Source organism: Pagrus pagrus (genome assembly GCF_965226575.1).
Source record: "Pagrus pagrus genome assembly, chromosome: 12".
Taxonomy (NCBI): Eukaryota; Metazoa; Chordata; class Actinopteri; order Spariformes; family Sparidae; genus Pagrus; species Pagrus pagrus.
In genome coordinates, this window is record NC_140196.1 from 22,023,056 (window position 1) to 22,042,099 (window position 19,044).

The 19,044-nt window shown below is 41.3% G+C and overlaps 3 protein-coding genes across 3 annotated transcripts in view; 2 read left to right on the forward strand and 1 right to left on the reverse strand.

The window, feature by feature from the left end:
- Nucleotides 1-14,452, forward strand: part of LOC311266595 (SH3-containing GRB2-like protein 3-interacting protein 1) — a 53,056-nt gene extending 38,604 nt beyond the window's left edge. Inside the window, exons 7-23 of the mRNA XM_084369010.1 lie at nucleotides 1,325-1,497; nucleotides 2,193-2,204; nucleotides 2,753-2,777; nucleotides 3,226-3,289; nucleotides 3,421-3,491; nucleotides 3,590-3,661; nucleotides 3,915-3,983; nucleotides 4,078-4,839; nucleotides 6,980-7,101; nucleotides 7,244-7,394; nucleotides 7,876-7,987; nucleotides 8,248-8,403; nucleotides 9,182-9,314; nucleotides 9,399-9,601; nucleotides 9,936-10,000; nucleotides 11,051-11,215; nucleotides 11,333-14,452. Coding sequence (XP_084225136.1) covers nucleotides 1,325-1,497; nucleotides 2,193-2,204; nucleotides 2,753-2,777; nucleotides 3,226-3,289; nucleotides 3,421-3,491; nucleotides 3,590-3,661; nucleotides 3,915-3,983; nucleotides 4,078-4,839; nucleotides 6,980-7,101; nucleotides 7,244-7,394; nucleotides 7,876-7,987; nucleotides 8,248-8,403; nucleotides 9,182-9,314; nucleotides 9,399-9,601; nucleotides 9,936-10,000; nucleotides 11,051-11,215; nucleotides 11,333-11,355 — 2,378 coding nt within the window. The 3' untranslated portion in view covers nucleotides 11,356-14,452. The remainder of the gene's footprint in view (nucleotides 1-1,324; nucleotides 1,498-2,192; nucleotides 2,205-2,752; nucleotides 2,778-3,225; nucleotides 3,290-3,420; nucleotides 3,492-3,589; nucleotides 3,662-3,914; nucleotides 3,984-4,077; nucleotides 4,840-6,979; nucleotides 7,102-7,243; nucleotides 7,395-7,875; nucleotides 7,988-8,247; nucleotides 8,404-9,181; nucleotides 9,315-9,398; nucleotides 9,602-9,935; nucleotides 10,001-11,050; nucleotides 11,216-11,332) is intronic.
- Nucleotides 14,453-15,365: 913 nt separating this feature from the next.
- On the forward strand, nucleotides 15,366-17,125 carry dynlt5 (dynein light chain Tctex-type family member 5). The gene is made up of 5 exons (XM_084369009.1): nucleotides 15,366-15,454; nucleotides 15,726-15,875; nucleotides 16,071-16,162; nucleotides 16,640-16,764; nucleotides 16,850-17,125. The coding sequence occupies exons 2-5, from the start codon at nucleotides 15,769-15,771 to the stop codon at nucleotides 17,051-17,053; spliced, it is 528 nt and encodes a 175-aa protein (XP_084225135.1). The 5' UTR covers nucleotides 15,366-15,454; nucleotides 15,726-15,768; the 3' UTR covers nucleotides 17,054-17,125.
- A 98-nt stretch (nucleotides 17,126-17,223) lies between these two features.
- On the reverse strand, nucleotides 17,224-18,861 carry LOC311266076 (relaxin-3-like). The gene is made up of 2 exons (XM_084368260.1): nucleotides 17,476-18,861; nucleotides 17,224-17,417 (listed from the first exon to the last, which is right to left on the reverse strand). Exons 1-2 carry the CDS (start codon nucleotides 17,680-17,682, stop codon nucleotides 17,256-17,258), a joined length of 369 nt encoding a protein of 122 aa, XP_084224386.1. The 5' UTR covers nucleotides 17,683-18,861; the 3' UTR covers nucleotides 17,224-17,255.
- Nucleotides 18,862-19,044: the final 183 nt, after the last annotated feature.

Genomic DNA, 19,044 nt, shown 5'->3' on the forward strand with positions numbered 1-19,044 from the left:
TATTGACCTGTTTGTCTGAGTGACTCATTGGATGAGTGCTCTTCAGCATTAAATAGGCCAAATCAATAGTCCCCCCCCCTCTCTTACCACATCACATGTGTCATCCCTGCAGCGGCAAAAAATAAAAATAAAATAATAGAAAATAGCAGCAAGGGGCAGCAAGACAGAGCCACATTACATCCAGACTGGATTTACAGTTGACATTGAGCCACAATGCTCATTAAAAACTGACCCTAGTTCACTGGTATTTTAAGTTTTTCCCTCCCGCTGGTGTCAGCAGCTGTATGTTCGGGATGGATTTATAGAGAGCTGGTACTATGGAGACTTCCCTCGAGCAGGATGATTTAGCTGACACAGAGCAGGAGTGTCAGTTACAGCAGGTGTAATATTTTTAACTGGGACACAGAGCGGACAGCTCACTCCTCTGCTGCAGACAGAGGTGGAAGAAGTACACAGATGTTAATGATATATAAAGACTCTTCATTAAAATGACTAAAAACAAATAGAACTTTGTAATAGATTGTTTTGACTTTATATCCCAAATGTTTCCAACATTGATCAAACCCAGAGGAATCCACAAGTTTACTCAAGGTAACGACATGTTGCATTTGGCTGCCTGTTGCTACTTCTGGTACAGGATGAGACTAAGCTTAACATGAGTAAAACTAATGAGCTCCTCTGTCAACATGTTGTCAACCATCAGATAGATTTTTATCAGTAGTGGTCGTAGTTTAATGGTGTCTTCACCACCAGAGATTTTGTGTGATCATTTGTGTTTAATTGCGTTACTCGGGGGAGTGTATTTTGGCCCCAGACAGTCAGATTGCTTTACTGTACATTAGTCGTAAACTCCCGAGCGTGTCTGCCTCTTTAAACTCTCAGTGAGTTCAGCACTCGCCAGAAACTGTGGTTCCAAACATACACTCAAAGTTATTATGAACAGCTGGTAAACAAATAAACAAAGTGACAATATGGTACATTGATTCACCTTGTTTATTAAGTCATTTTATAACGTTTATTTTTCGCAATTGTGTTCATAACAATTGAAATGCTTCAGGAGTCTGGTCATTTTTGGGTTTAGGTTACCTTGAAGGTGCTTGAATTTACTCTTAAAGCTGCACGACACCTGAAGTATAAAAAGCATTAAAAAAAAAAAGTAAAGTAAATACTCAGGTACCTTGAAATTGTACTGTACAGGTGTTTTGCATGTCTATTGTGTTTATTTAAGATGAAATGTATTTATATTTAAATGCTGTAGCAGACTGATTAAGCCTCAGTTCTTCACATCCTCTATTGTACTTTGTCCTTGACGCACGTCCACCAGCTTCCAAAGGAAAGCAGTTTTTCTCCTCCAGCGACTCCGAGGACGATGAGGACAACAAGAAAAAGTTCAAAATTAAGATCAAGCCGCTGGTGTCGGACAGCGCCAGGTGTGTCCCTCCATCTATGGACGAGCTAAAGGCCTCAGTGGGAGGCTTGGCGCTCTCTCCGTCTCTGGTGAGCGCTGCTGATCAGCACTCTTGTTCTACACAAATCACACATACGCTAACTGCTGAATTTGCTCTATCTCTGTCTTACACCCTCTCTGTGTTTGTCTTTCCTTCTCACTTATGCGCCGTCATCTCGTAGAAGAGAAGTCCGGTAAGCCTGGAGTTCATTTTTCACATCTGTCCCACCACAGTAGTTGCATGGCATGAAATCACTTGGAAACCACTTCCTGTGCTAGTTCACTTAATAAATGGCCTTCAGGGCTTCACCTTTTTTTTCTGCATGAGTTTCTGTCCCACCCTTCGTGTCGGTGTCCCTTCTAGACCTTAAAAGACCTTACTTCTTTTTGTCGACTTTTTCTTCTGTTGAGCTACAGCTTTACTTGAACCTGTCTGGCAAAGCGTCTGTGTTACATAATGCGCAGTGAACATAACACACACACAAAGCTGCACACCTATTGGTTTGGCCTGGTTTACACACTGACCTGCTACATCCAGTGTGCAGCTCTGTGCATGTTGGTGGGAGGTGATGCTGGCATTGTCCTCATAAGCTCAAGGGTGTTGTGGCTCATGTTGCATTATTAAGGCTTTGCGGTGCAAGTAAAGAGGTGCGGTGTGTGCAGTTTTTAGTTGGTGTCCATTTGACTGATTTGTCACTCACTCTCTGACCCAGGTCTGTTCTCTCTTCCTTTTTGCTGGTCTCAGAGACGCAGCCCGGTGAGTTTCTTACACCATCTGCTGGCTGTTTTCAAAGCCGGCAGCCTGAAACACAGCTCTCTAATCTCTGCTGCCTGACACATTTTTTCAAAAGGCAGTGCAGAAAGTTAAAGGGATGCACAGCGAATACAAATGTTTATTTAGGTTTATGTCTCAAAATCTTGATTTTCTTAAAACAGGTGAAAAATGTGTCAATATGGTGCATTTTTGATGCATATCAATTTGTTTAGATGAATATATTTTCTTGATATGACTAAAGTGATCTTTTCGAAGAAATTACATGACTTAGGACATTATGCAAGGGGCTCTGTGTAACGTCTGTGTTGTTCTGGAAGTCGTTGGTTTGTTTATGTTAGCGACCTCCATTTCTAAACTAACAGTGATTGATACATGTAACCTGCTAAAAACTTGTTACATAGAGCCCCTTTAAAGAAGTTAAAACATCTACAATTTCTATGACGTTCCACTTCATCTGACTGACTTGTTACTTTCACAAAATATTGTCTATATCCTCATTTTGTGTTTTGTTTGGATTCTGTCTTTTACAGGGGCAGATAAAGAGGAATTTGTCCTGTAAGTACACATATTTGGAAACAGACGTTTTAAGCATATCCTCTATTCCTGCACACAGCAGTGCTTTGACCGAACATGCTCACAGTGACAGTGCTGCCATGCTGATGGTTAGCAGGTGAAATGTCTACCATGTTCACCATCTTAGTTCAGTGTGTTAGCATTTGCTAATTAGCGCTAAAGCACAGTTGAGGCTGTTGGGAATGTTGTTAGTTCTGCAGATAATAATAAAATAAAATAAATAAAATCATAAAACAAAGTCTTGGATTAACTAACATTTTGACTTGATGTTAGCTCCTGATGAAAAATAAAGGGATCACCAAAGTGCTAGCAATTCATCCTGAGGGGTACATGAATGTCTGAAACACATGTTGTGGCTATCCATCCAATAGTTTTAGTCTGGAACAAAGTTTTGGACCCAAATGTTGAGGTTTTATTTTGTTTCTCACAGGTGAAGAAATTGCTAGACCCAGACGCTCCACCCCTACGCCGACCCCTGCCCCTGACACGCCAAGGTCTGTCATTCTTCCAGCAAAAATACCTTCCAACTTCACTCTTGCATGTTTTTGGTTGCTTCCAGATGCTCCTTGAAAAGTGTTGCAGCAGGGATTAAGAAGATTTGATTGTAGTGTTTCTCCTCTTGCAGTGACAGGCTCATGCAGAACGTTCCTGCCTTTTTTGGGCTGCCTTCAGAGACCAAATATGCCAGATACGACGGTCTGTCCCCTACTGATAGGGCATCACATTAATTGATACAAAGTGTCCCATGCAGCAGGTGCAGGAGTTGACATTTATTGTTTCTTTGTCAATCACAGTTGTCCCAACAGAATTATGGGAGTCGAGACCACGCTCAGATTCACCGCTGAGCAGAAGTTTCCCAACAGGAGGTGAGTTCACCTCACTTTATCTTTGTTTTATGTCACGTCTTATCTGTTTTATGTTCTCGTCTTTATTGTTGTATTGTGATTTCATTTGCCTCAGTCCTTAATCCTCGCACAGCCATGAAAAGCTCTTTGTAACTTTGTTTTGAAAAAGTGCTGTACAAGCAAAGTGTGTCATCATTATTTGTATTAACAATATATATTTGAAATATTGCTATCTGTAATGGATAAGTGGCCTGAACTCTCTTCCTTGTTACAGCTCCTCCTCCGCTTCCTCCAAAAAACATTCCATCAAGAAGTCATTACGGCTATCCTTCGGACTTTGCTGGTAAATTTAGCCTAAAAACAGCAACTTTATATCAAACACGCTGTCAAATCAAATCAGAGTTTTGATCCAAATATATCCTCAAATTCTCTTACAGCAGATCTACCCAATGGAAGGGCAGCTCGCAGCTCGGCCCCCATCTACCTGAACGTCCTGTCCCCCGCCTCGTACCGGGGCTCCCCAGGCCCTGACCTGGACGACGTGTTCGGCCCCATGGACAGTCCTCGCACCAGTGACGAGATTGTGTCTCCCAGATGGGTTACTTTCCCTGAGGACAGACCCCCACCGCCTGATGAACCCGCTCCCCCTCCTCCACCAGACTCTCCTGCCCCAGACACGCCCTCGTCCACCCCCTCCACCCCCTGCCTGTCTCCAGGACCGCCGCCGGACGAGCCCCCGCCTTCGCCTCCGCCGTTTTCTCCCGGCTCTCCTCCTCCTTTCACGCCACCAGACTCGCCCCCCTCCATCTTGCTTGGACCTCCTCCTCCGGATGAACCGGCCCCTCCCCTGCCTCCCAACTTCTCCCCCTCTATATCGCCTCCTCTATGCCTCGACGACGATGCAATCGATGAGGAGGTGCTGCAGTTTGCAGAGTACTCTTCGTCCCCGGCCCCCATCAGCCCCGTGCCCCCTCTGCCAGCAGAGCGGAGGTCCCCTCGGGTAGGGGTCACATCTCCATTGGTCCTGGGGGGTGTGGGGGGAAAGAGGACTCCAGAGGGAGCATACCTGAGAGATGATATCCAGGACATAGTGGGTTCACCCCGAGAGCTGACGCCGAGCTTCAGGGGCACGCCGCCTCCTCTCCCTCCAACCACCTACAGGTCTATCATGTCTTCCCCAGGACCCTACTCAGGCAGCAGTGAGTACTCAGTCTCTTTATGATTGTTCACAATGGCAGATGATACTGCCTTCATGTAAAGTATGATCGGAGCTGTGTACCTAAACTTTGGAGTGTCTTTCTTACAGCTCGGTTTGTTTGGACAGAGATGCTTAAAATCAGGTCCTCTTGTCTCTTTGTGATCTATTTATGTTCTGTTAGGTGCTGAATGTAAACTGAACCAGACACAAAACTTTTTGAGTGTTTTTTTCAGTGTTTTTCAGTGTTTATAGACATTATTTATATTTTCATGATTTCTTTTTTTTTCTTTACACAACAAAGGCAATATTTTGACTAACCGACACATCATTATGTAGGAAGCGTTCCTCTTTGCAGCTGATACAGCGGCAGAATAAATTATATAGCCAAGAGTTTGACTTGAAAAGTACAACATTATTTTAATACAGCTACCAGAAATAATGATTCCATTAGTGACGTAACACTTAAGTGATAACTAACTGATAGTGTAATCAAAATGCTCACTGCTATTACTGTAACCTGTAAGAATGTGAAATGTTATAATTTGAATTCCATCATTTATGTCAGCACAATATCAGATTGTCACTGGGCGATTATCGTGGCCAAACAATAACGATATTATTGCGATATATATAGAACATCTTGAAAAAAAAAAGAAATGCTGTTCCTTTAATTTAAACTTTAAATTAAAGTTTAGTTTGTGTTTTGTCCATTGAAATCCATTCACTATACGGGTGTAGGGAGGTGAAGAGAGAGTCTGTGTAACCATAAATGTTGACATTCAGCAGTAGTAAATCAACGAGTAGCAGCCACACACCAGATCTATGCCACATGCTAGCTAGCTACCAAGTTAACTGTTACTGCAGCTTTGTCTTCTTCTTTTTTGCTTTTGATGGTGGGAGGCAGCCAGTGCTGAGGCGCATTACCGCCACCTACTATGACAAAGCGAGAACAGAAAGAAACGTTTTTGAGGCGCGGGATTATTTACACAATATAATCATATGTCTATTATGAACACAATATAATTTTTTTTAAATACCAATGCTAAAAACACCAATGCTAACAAAATGTGTACATTTCTTAAAATACATTTTATCAATGACAGTTTAAGATAGTTCCAGTACAGAGTATGAAACTGATGTGCTGCACAGAGTTTATAGCTACTGCTAATTTGCAACTCTAGTTGGGCTTTTATATGTACAGCATAATTAAAATATAAGTGTTCAGCTGTCAGTATCATAAAACACAATACACTATGGAAATGCAATAGAATACTCATACCATAATACATCAATGCACATACATCCAAAATCAAGAGTATAAGTAGCTAAAAGTAAGTACAGATTAGGTTTGCTTTTAGCCAACCCTTGTTGTAAAAAGGTTTTGATCGAATAGAATTTAATTCTACAGTTGCCGTTCAACATGCTCCTCCTAACTCTGTTTCTGTCTAATCTTTGGATATATCCAGAAAGATGCTCAGGGGCTCAACTGTGAGCTAATTTTAGCTACCTGGCTGTGGCCTTGTGCGTCCCAAAAGTATGGACACGAGCACAAACTATATAAACCAACTGTTTTCCTTATAGAACGGGCTGCAATACATGCCACCATGTAAGGTCACCATGTCTGACCCACTAAGACCCTATAGTCTGAAAGAAACTGACCCAACCAATTTTGGCTCCTCATAGAAAAAATGGAAAGATGTCATACTTAAAATAAGCAAACACGTCGGTATATATCAGTCGGTCATTTGCTAATTTTGAAGTAAATGGGTTTCTTGCTGACATCTAGTGGTATCACACACACACTGCACCTCTCATTTCTTTTTGCGTTAAAGTTAGAAACAAGAGGTCACCTACCATATTTTACTTGTACAAGCGGTGATAGACTTGCACAAGTGTAATATGGTAAAATATCACAAAACACCCTGGCTCTTCAGACTGACACACAGAGCTTTGCTGAGCTTATAGAAGCTGAATAAAAATTGAATTTTTGGTCACAAGTTTCGGTCTGAAGCCTGTCGGCACACAGTCCCCGCTCTGTGAAACTGATGTGAGTAGAAAAGTTGGAGCTGGATGTTGAATGAAGATCTCTGTCGCTGTGATCTGAAGGCAGTGCTAACCACAGACACTGGTATGTGCTGCAGGCCCCTCGTCTCCAGCTCGTCCTGCCACGCCTCAGTCTCGAGGCAGCCCGGTTCCTCCACCTCCTCCTCCTCGGCCGTCCTCGCGACCCAAGCTGCCCCCAGGGAAACCGGTCACAGACCTGGTACATGTGAAGTCCTCTAATTTTTCCCTTTGACGTTTTATTCAGATATTCAAATAAAACTGATAGCAAATGTTCTACGTTCCCTGATAACAGAAAGCATTTGTCTGTAATCAAAGTGTGTGTTGTTGTGTACTCTCTCCAGTCTCGGCCCTTCAGCCCTCCAGTTTCAGGCAGCCCCCCACCTCTCGCCCCCCTGGCCCGGGCCGAAAGCTCTTCCTCCATCTCCTCCATCACCTTGCAGAGTGCAGCTTCCACCCCAACCTTAGGAAGGGACCTTAACATGTCCACCACAGGTACACTGCCACCCTCCACTTCTTATTCCTCTTCAGCGTCACATCTCAGTCTGTGTCCGTGGTGTCTGTCGCTCATCATCGTGTCCTTGCCTCACAGTCTTGTCCCTGTCCATGATTCTCTCCTCCTCATGTCTCTGCTCACTCAGAGGCCTCACAGCCTCTGGTATGGTTTGACCACGGCAGGTTTTATTTAGCTTTTGAAGGTGAGTTGAGCCACAATGCTGCTGTCATCCCACTATTGCATGGACTGAAAGCAACTGCCTTTCTTTCACCAGCAGTCCTGTTCTGCCCTCATCCCACGTCCCGCTCACTCACCTAGAATTTCTAAATGCATTGTTGAGTTTGATTTTGTCCGTTTGCTTCTGTTTGTTTACACCCTGCTGTCCTCTGCATATTTAAGCATATAGGGAACAAACCTAAGACAGAAGATATAGTCTAAGTCTGGATTTTAAAGGTTTTTCTATGTGTGTGTTTTCAACAGGATGCTCCAGAGGACCCAGTCCGCTCACCATGGGACCCCAGGACACTTTGCCGGTTGCAGCTGCCTTCACAGAAACCATAAACGCCTACTTCAAGGGTGCAGACCCCAGCAAGTAAGCCTGCAGTTCCCTGTTTTGTACAGTGCAAAGATCAGTATACATTATGGATCGATGCACTGATGAAATCCAGAAATAAACACAGAGAATATTTTTATTTTTGTTATGAGTTGCAAGATGAAGATCCTTTTATAGACTAACAGAATGATTCTTTCCTGGCAGCTATGAATCGACTTTGCTCTTCAGTTTTGGTGTTAAAGGGATTCTGGGAGTTCATGTTTTTGTTCAGCATGATCTCTCCTCTCCCTCTGTGACAGATGTGTTGTGAAGATCACAGGGGAGATGGTGCTGTCCTTCCCTGCGGGCATAACCAGGCACTTTTCCAGCCACCCAACTCAACCCGTCCTCACCTTTAGCATCAGCAACTTCAACAGACTGGAGCAGGTCCTCCCCAATCCACAGCTGCTGTGCTGGTAAGAATTACATTATAGGCAAACACACACAATACTATAGCTGCGCTTTGTTATTAGAGTACATACGTGATGTAAGTATTAATCATTGTGCTCGCACAGTTCATTTGTGCAAATTAGCACATAATTAATTAGATAAATTACTCATTTGCATATTTAAACATAAGATTTCTGAAAACATTTAATACAAAAAATAATTGTCTTCATGTAATTATTCCATTTGGTAAGTTTCACGTTGATGTGCTGAAAGGGTGACTCCACCAATTTTACACATCAAAGGGTAATTTTCAGGTGAAAAAGTAGAGTAAAGCCTTTTGTGGATCCAGAGGAAGCTGCATGTCATCTGAAAAATATCCTCCAGTGATGTTACTCAGTTGCATTGTGGGTAATGTAAGCATCAGGTTTTGAAAAGGAAGACGACGACATCGCTGGTTCTGCTGTATCACTTTTGATTATTTGTTTTTAAACTGTCCATAATGAGTCCAACAGCGTGCGTGAGTGCTAGACTGGCCGAACTGCCTTTCAAAACCCGGTCCCTACATTACCCATAATGCAACTGAGCCGCTTGGTGACATCACTTGAGGCAATTTATCAGGTTACATGCAGCTGGAGCCGCAAAAGGCTTTATATCTTTTTTCTTTTTCAAATATGCAGTAGTACTCCCAAGACCTGTAGACACACTTTAATATTTAGATTTGGCGGAGTTACCCTTGAAGTTGATTGTTTTTACTCTATTCACCTGTAGTGTCTTACTTTTAAACATGTGCTTCTCACCCCTCAGTGAACCCACAACAGACAGTGTCGACACCAAGGAGTTCTGGGTGAACATGCCAAACCTGATGAGCCATCTGAAAAAAGTGGCTGAACAGAAGCCTCAGGCGACATACTACAACGTGGACATGATCAAATATCAGGTATAGAATATCTCTTTGTCTGTGTATCTAATCTATCCATCACCAGCATTTCTCATCTCACTGCTTCGTGTCTCTGCGTCTCAGGTGTCAGCTGACGGGATCCAGTCCACTCCTCTGAACCTGGCGGTGAGTTGGCGAGGCGATGCCACCAACACAGACCTCAGAATAGACTACAAATACAACACCGAGGCCATGGCCGCCCCCGTGCCCCTACACGACATCCTCTTCCTGGTTCCTGTGGATGGAGGCGAGGCCAAACTCCAGGCCATGATCCCCCCTGCCATCTGGTAAGGACACCTCCTCTAGAGGCTCGGGTAGAAGGGCTAGGGCCAACATGAGCACCATTTCCAGCATTTTGATGCTATGTTGTAAGTTGGAAAGTAAATCAAGAATTGTATCATCTCATGTTTACACACTGTTTACCATTTATGTACTTGTAGGTGTATCTAGTTGCTGGCTCAATGGGTATTGCATGACCAATAACAGGTGTTCATATTGTTTTTGCGCTTTGTTGTGCACTTTGAACATGTGATAATCAGGTTTCTATCTATTAGCATGGACAGGGTCTTCTTATCAAACAGCAGCGTGTCCTCTGTAATGTAGAATTATTTTCTCATAAAGGAATCAAGAGCAGCAGACGATACAATGGAAAATCCCCAGCCTCTCTCACAGATCTGAAAATGGAGGTGAGTGTTTGTCCGTACTCGTCTTGTTAAACAGTCTCATTACATTCTCCTTTATGTCAGCGGACTTTAGAAAATGAAGATTCAGTCATTTTCTACTCACCCTTTTGCCGATGGAAAGTCATGTGAAGTTTCGTAGTCCACAGTTGTTGCAGCATTTTCCAAAACAACTCTTTTCTTAAATGTGAAACAATGGCCGAAAAAGAAAGATACAATAAAATGGCTCCATACAGCCCGTCCATATCCAGCGTTATTTACACCCTTTTTAAAACTGCAATCTTCCCTGTAGCTGCTCAGCTAAAAGCGTTAGCAATCTCTGTTTTTTTTTTTGTTTGTTTGTTTTTTGTGGCTTTTCCCATCTACTTCAGTTGTTTAGGCGAATGTTGCAACGCTGTTTTGTTGTCGAGCTCCAAAACATTTTGCGGGCTACAACACTTTACCCAAGTTTCCATCAGCATGAGGGTGAGTAGATAATGACAGCTCATTTGAGCAGATATGAGCTTCTATGTCCGCCCTAGAGCCTACAATGGCCAAGGAAACTTGCAAATTATGCAAGTTTATGTAGTTTTATGCATTTGTTATTTGAAAAGGCTGTTTTTTTACCTAAGCACTTGTCTTTGACTATTTTATATGCACAAAGTTAGTGTAAATAAGGAAATAAAAAACTATAATGACTTTTTGCCCTGAATATTTCCTTAGAAAAACATTTGAACTTGTGCCATGGAAGACTATATGATGTGGACGTGTTGTGTCAAGCTAATGGGGGCAGTTACAGGTCACTTGCAGGCTTATTTTAGCATATAAATAAAGAATTCAGTGTGTTCAAACTCCTATAGGTCAGTGACAGAAGCACTTACAGAGCTGGAAAAATATCAGACTGTAACCTTTCAGAAGAGACTAAAACCATGCCTGTACTCCAAACGGTTCAACAACAGCTTTGAATTTACTTTCAGCTAGACTGGGACAAACAGCTCATATCACTGCACAAGGTCATGCACTGTAACATAAACGCACGCTTACAAACAAAAACCTAAAAGTATCTGTGTCCCACAGGAGTAGGGGCACTTCTAGGCCGGTTCCAGATGACAGAAGGACTCTGTAGACCCACCCAGCTGGCGGTCCAGTTCACCAGTGAGGGGAGCACTCTGTCAGGGTGTGACATCCAGCTGGTTGGGACTGGCTACCGGCTATCGCTGATCAAGAAGAGATTTGCTGCAGGTGAGTTTGAGGATCAGAAATGCGTGTGACCTCACTGAAAATGACTCTTTGGTTTTTAGTCATCAAAATGCTCGCAGACACTCGGGGTTCTCTGACATGTTTCATTTTGCTTCACAGGGAAATACTTGGCGGATAATTAGTGGACCTGTTTGTGAACGGAACCAAAAGAATCAATGGCTTTCTGACTGTGAAGACTATGGATCCATCCCATGTTTAGTGCATTTGAAACTATCTTTAGCAACCATTAGAAATGATGGTTGAGATTTAACAGAGTAACAGAACAAAACACACACGCAGATGCACACACACAGATGATATTTGACTTCATAACATCATAATCAGTAGACGGACTGCTGCTGAGTTTATGCAAGTACAAATCATTAGTTTTGTGCACTTGAAACACTTATGGGCTTACATGGAGTAAAATATAGGAAACCCCTGATTCTTTGTTCTTGTTAACATAATTGTGGATTCATACAGTGATCCAGCCTTATTCATTGCCATTTCTTTTGTCTAACTGGTTGTCATTGCAAATGCACTGTAAAAGATAATGTGAATAGATTATATAATATTAAAACAATCTTAAACAAGGTGGAAAAGAATAGAAAATGTAAAAAAAAACAACAAAAAAATCAAGTGTAGTATAGGGTTGCTTTGCAGTTATATTACAATAAGTTATAGGTTACATGGTAATATGTGATTTACACTGCCACCTCAAATCAGACTTTTTTCCCACCATGTGTGACTGATCTTTATCGTGGTCTAAGCAGAATTGATGTTTCTGTGCAGCCTTTTCGAAATGTCACAGCCCATTCTGTCAGTGATTAAAGGTGACTGGTCAGCTCGCAGTTCAAAATGACCCGCAGCGCTGGACTAACATCAGCACTTAACATGACGGTGCTTTTTATATGGAATTAGATTTTTGCCTCAGTCCGGATTGCATGACGGGCAGTTTGTTGAGTACAGCACAAGTTTGTTTGCAAGCACATACATTTTTTGTAGAGGAAATCATCATCATTCAGATAATAGTTTCATTTGAGCGGAAAAATTCACTGCGGTTTTACTCATTTGCCTTATCTCGAACTGAAATACAAGTTTAGACACACAACTCCAAATGAATTGTAATGTTACTACACATCTGCTGGATATGCTTATCCATGTTAATAGGCAACTTTTTGCAAACAAGTTCACCAGATCAACTTAAAAGATGATAAAATGTCAGTGTTGTGCTCACAACTGGTGTCCACTGCCCCCAAGTGGCCACCAGCCAATCAGTAAATGCAGTTGCATGATGATGATGCCTTGGCTATGTCAGTGGCAATAATCAAGTTAGCCTAAAGGCATAGTTAGCTGCTGTGTATTTGGCAGACATTAGCTAGCTACCTACCAAGACAGGTAGTTTGCAAGCTAATGAAGTGCTTACTAGCCTGCTTACCATTTTACTACTACCTACTTAGCAGATGGGTTTGTTACTGTGCGTTTATGTGGATGATAGCAAACGTGAATACATTCATTGAGCGCAGAATAATGGTTTGTTTCCTTTCAGTGCTAGTAATTTCTCTACAAAATATATAATTTACAATATGTGCTTGCAGAAATCTTTTGTGCTCCAAATGTCCCATACTGTGATCAGAACTGAAGTGCACACAGTACGTGTAATGCTATATTTTTACATGTGCAGCCTTTAACACAACTTTGGTGGCATTTTGCCATAAACGGGTCTTGTGAACAGAGAGCTGAAACTGTCACTAAATCAGTTACAGCAGTTTGACGTGCTGCAGAACAAAATCATTACCGCTTTGGGCACGTGCAATGCCGAGATGCATCAAATTTCCCGCAACACAGGACTCCAGTGGCATTCGTGGTGGTGTGTGAACGGTCAACTTTTGTAACAATGGGGCGATATTTGTGAGACTAACAGAAGCTGCTGCTTTCACTGGAACAGTGTGGTTTAATTTATTTGCAGAAATTATGTTTGAAAGGGCCTTAAGACATAAGACGCATACAGAGCCAGATGTGAGTGCCATATGGTGGTGAAGGGGAGCTTTAAGTTTCAGGAGAAATGTAGAGGGGACCTGAGCTGACGATTGTAGGAGTTGCCTTTGATGCTGCTGAAAACCGTGGCCAATTCCTTTGACCACGACGTTTGATAAGAGTATTATGAGGGACGTCGCAGAGTAATGAAGAAGACAGCACTATTCCCCGTGTCCTGTTTTATTTTTCTTCCTTTTCCACCGTGTTGAATAAATGTTTTATCATTTTCTAATAGCAATATTTAAAAACTTAAGTGTAAAAAGTGTACATAAAAAAAAAAGCTATGTTTCAAATATTTCTCTGGGCATATGGATGTGTCTGTGATTGTCTCTTGGTTTATTGATGTCAGCACTCATAATGCATTAGGTTCTATATGTACGAACACCACCACTCTTCATTTATTGTTTTTACATGTGGGTTTCTTGTGCAAAAAAAAGTGTTACTGTTGATGAATAACTCCAAACGGTGCCGCATGAAATCTGCATTTGTCCATCACAAGTCTTTTCAACGCAATACCGGTTATCCATTTCGATGAGGTCATGATTTGTGTGTTCTTGTATTGTTGTGCTATGAGAGGGGACTTTCTGCCTTCACTTAAACCTCCAATCTCTGTTTTGCTGTTGTTGCACCTTCGGAAACCCATTGTCAATAAATTTGGCATGTATCCATCGATATTCCCATTCCATGCATCTGATATAGGTGTTTGACATTCTCCTGTGTTTGACTTGCACACAAAAACACACCTTAAATTTCATTCATGAAACGATTCATGGCTCCATGTCACATGTACACATGCAGATACGTGTTTGAACGTCACATTTTATAGAATGTTTTAATGTGTTGACTCACAGTTTGGGCCTGGGTGTAACATTTCATTTAGCTCTTGGAAAAAGAAAAAAACAACATATGTTTAGTTTTTTTTTTCAGTTCATTAAGATTGACAGCTCACAGTGTTTCTGTTAATATTGCTTATGATTTTCTTTGCCTTATTTCTGAGCAAGCGCTAAGTCCTCCAGTATCGGAGGGTTTCTGTAAGTTTATTTTTTCTACAACTCTTGGGCTGTATTCCTTTCACTGCATTAGACACAGAATATGCAAACATTTCATGTAAATTTCCCATCCAAAGATTTTAAAGTAAATATATGAAAAAATCAATATAATGTAATACCTGTTTTACTTGGTAATAAAGAAGAGGAAATATGAGACATTTATCTCCCACTCATTTGTTCAAATAAAGACGTGCTTTTGGGTATTGACCACGCTGTAGAAACACCACACATGTTAGATCCACTATATCGCTTTGTCAGGAGCTTTCAACCAGGTCACACAGCCTTCATCAGCAGATGGAGTTATGAATGATGCACCATTAGAATGAAATGTAATAAGGGATGAACACTGTTAAGTGTGGTTTAAGCTAGTAGGTGGACCTTGGGTTAAAATGGATGAACCAGCACATTATTAGGGTTTAATTATCTATAATATTATTAACAGGCTACTGATGAATACTTTCCTCATAACAGGCCAAACACAGGAATTTAACCAGTGATGGAATATAACTTTACGTACATCTACTAGAGTACCTCTTTTTAAGAACAATTCAAGGAACTTTTTACCTTACTTGACTTACTTCTATTCCACTCCTTCTCAGAGGAGACCAGAGGAGACCTAAACCTGTCTGACAGCTTTAATGAACTGTTTTCACACACTTCCTGTCAAGCTGAGACCATCCATTTCCAAATGTGTTGATTTTTGAATGTCAGTGATAAACTGAAAGATTAAGTGTTCCTTCAGGGGCTGAGATCATTCTCCTATCGCTTAAATTAAATAAACTAGGCTACTTGAAAAACCCTCTTGGATTAGCTGGAAAGAACATCATCACAAAGCAGAAAATTAGCTGTTTTTGAGCTCAGGAGAAGTAGATTTTTTTGAGACATCAATGCTACAAACATACGATGATTTTATAGAATATGATGAAAAGATGATGGCTTTAGACTAAACTTCTTATACATACATATACTATAGTAAAACACAGACAGGGAACATTTGCTGCAGAATTAGTCCTACTTATTTGTTTCTTATGACATTTTTCACACACCTCAGCAGGAAGAGTTCCTGCATGTAAGCCCCGCCCACTGAGCGGTTCATGGTTGCCATGACAACACCAAGCTCCTCGGCTCTACCTGGTTGTGTTCGGTCCTGAAATCGGTAAAAACATGTTACATTTCCCTCAGTAATGTTTCTTTATGACCCACATGACACGATATAATATGTTAAACTATGCTGTTACCAAAAGTCCACCAAAAATAATCAATGGAATACAAACGAGCCAACTACAAATAGCTAACTAAGCTCATAGGCAGAAAAGCTAGCGTAGCAATGTTTAGTTAGCAATATGCAGAAGTATTGGAGTTAGCAACTGTACACTAACTGTACGTGTTGAACTAGATGCCAACTAAGCTAATGTCAATATATTTAGGTTGTCATCGTGTAAAGACAAGCTAAAGAGGCAGGAGGCTGTCATGGCTGATCAGATCAGAGACAAACCCCAGAGAAGAGAGAAGAGGACAGGCAAGGCGCCCTCAGAGGGAAGCCATGGAGCCAGAGCCAAAGATGGCAGGACCAAGGAGTGAGTAGACTATACAAACCTTTTATTTTTTGTCATCTATGGTAGTCATATCTAGCTGGTATAGGTTATGATTGATATGCAGAAAGCATTTCCAGTACAGTATGCTTGTTTGCTCTAGTCAGCTCTGGTCAGTCAGCCACATATGCCACATTATGTGCCCATAACATGGCTCTCTTTAATCTTATTGTCTTTCAGCTCCATAAGTACTGTGTCATGCCTGGATGAACTAGGACACCATGATGACAACGCACGGATGCCCATAACAAAGGAGAACACCTACCAGCTGGGTGAGATAACATTCACCTGTATGATAAACACGCCGCACAGCAGCATCATCGCCAACCACAGATGTGCAATAATAGTATAATACAACAGTGATTTAGATTCTTTATAAGATTTAGTTCATCAAAATATTTTGGAAATGATTCAAATTTATATATTTAGATTTGTTATATCCATACTCAAGCCTTACAACCTTCCACAGAAGCACTGATTTAGTTTTTTAGGTAACAGTTTAGCCTAAATATTGTTTTTACATGCTTTTTTCCCCAACCATCTTGAATTTATGATGCCATACCTCAAAATTACATAAAAAGATAATAAACCACTGGAATTATGAGCGGGGGTTTGGGGATCTGCCAGTTGGTGTTTGGGACATGTTACTCCAACTTAAATGGTTAATGATGGCGTCCAAATATATGTCTATTGTGTTGGACCCAATGCATGAAACACCAATCGATTGAGAAAAGATTTGTTTTCCACAGGACCCAACAAACGCTTCCCTGTTCCTGCGGTCACAGACATACTGAAGGATGTACTTACCAGTTACCTCCAAGAAGAGAAATATGAAGTAGAGTGGTCTCAAAAAATGACAAAAACAATATGTGAGGTAAATAAATCTGAAAAAGCTCATTCATACAAACCTTTTTGAATACCTTGGGATTTCTGTTACATTGGTTTTATTCTTTTGATAGGTGATAAGAGCCCGTGTGAAAGACCTCATGATTCACCGATATAAGATTGTTGTCCTGGTCCACATCGGCCAGCTCACCGGGCAGAGCATGCAGATCAGCAGCCGCTGTCTGTGGGATGCATCTAATGACACGCTCGCCTCGTACTCCTTCAAGAACAGCTCTCTGTTTGGTTTGGGAACTGTCTACGCTGTTTACTATGAGTGAATCACATAGGCATTGAATGGACTGTTATCAATTTTGTATATTTTGTGACGATAAAACAAGGATTTGGGACCAAAATTCATGGTGTATTTTTTTATTTTTCTACATGGAAAATACAATTACACGCTCTTCACAATGTTCTGAAGATGATATTTCAAACTATTGAATGACAGATTGATGATGATGCCCTTGGGATGGTTCCCCTCTAGCAGAGCATGGTGAGGTCACTCCTTCGACAGCCTTGTTCACAGCACGCTGATATTAGTGCCTCGTTCTGATCTCGCCAGTGACGGTCCATCGCTGGCACACCTGTCATCTTCGGTTTTGGCTCTCTGCTACCTGCCAAGAGATACCAGCCTTTGTTTAGCTAAAGTCAAGACTGCTTTTCTGTAATTTGGTTTACAGTAACCCAAAAGATGAATTCAAGTGGCTGTGTACTCACCGTCTTGCATAATCTCCTCTTCTCCCATCAGTCTTCTCCACCTGGACCCTCCGCAGGTGTACACCACTGCCCGCATTAATGCCCGGCCACAGAGCCTAATTTTGTTTGTGTTTTCCTGTGTCTGAACATGTGCCACATACAATGTGCACAGCACCAGCGCGAGCAGCAACAGGGATCTCATGTTGTTCATTCTCAGTGAACATCTGCCTTGATCGACCCCTTTTTATGCAGAGCCTCCAGTGATGCAGTCACACACTTTCCAAAGTCTTCCTCAGGTGATTCATGTGTAAATGGTGTTTATTATCTTTGGTAATCATCATATGCTTTTAACAACGGATGTCAATCTGGCCATTCGTGATATGTGGCGGAATCTAGGCAATTGTTATGATCACTGATTGACTACATTTTCGTAAATGTTAAAGAGAAAGAATTGCTTTTTTATGTCCAAACTGCAGGGTTTTTATTGCCATGGATTTAGCAAAGTGTCGTTTAATGGATCGCTTGAGATATCCGTCCTGCAACAAACTGAGGTGATGGCTCTCTACATAGCAACATAGTGGAGTGTGTGTCCACTATCAAGAACATAAATCAGTGATTCCAAGAAGAGTCAGTTGCATTAACCAGTACACAACTGTATCATGGAATAGAGGTGAGCTGGAAATAGTCGTTACCAGCCGGGTGCAAGGGAGCAAAATCAATGTATCATCAAAAACAGTTTTGTATTGGTTTATCTTTTGCCAAGCAGAGGGCACGCTGCTGTACAAAACTCAAGCTAACGACCGCTTTAATGGAAATGGTATTTTAAACTGGAGACTGGTATATTTGCCCTCTTAACAGTTGCTACACTGTAGAATGAGCTTGTTCTTTGTGGCATCTGGGGGATGAAAACATGTTACTTATGTCACATTGTAGTGAATTACGCACATACTTATCTTACATTTTTGATAATCATCCCAATGCTCTAGGACCAGTAATACACCCTTGAATGAACCTTTTCGGTGCAGCTGAAGCACTATTGTGTCATTGTGTTTATTTAAGTGTCCACAGATGTCAACCTTTTTCAATGATTTTTTCCAACTTTATTTTATGTATCCAGTCCAGTTGAAAAGTTTAATTATATGCTAGATGTTTCAGTTATTGCATGATGGTAAATGTTTGCACATATCACTGTTGGCTCCTCTTACTGTATGTGTTCCCTCAGTCTGGAAATAAAGCAGCATTCAATTTTGCTGCACTACAGCCTGGAACATGTAAAGTTACAGTTGTACAGCATACATTTTGAATAGTGAATATGAAGTATGACATAGTGTTGGGGTCCCATATTGTAATGAACTCGATATCTAAGTTTTTGAAAGAGATCTATTTAGGATTTGTCTCGCAGCATCTCCAGTTACTGGTTGATGGATCAATATCATGAATGCTGATGATGAGAAAATAAAACCAAAAGCCTGAAACATCATATGCCTCTTTATTTTTTAGAGTATAATTTTATACCGTATATTTTAAATCATCATCAGTACAATTTCCATTCATGCTGCATCCAGACAACTAA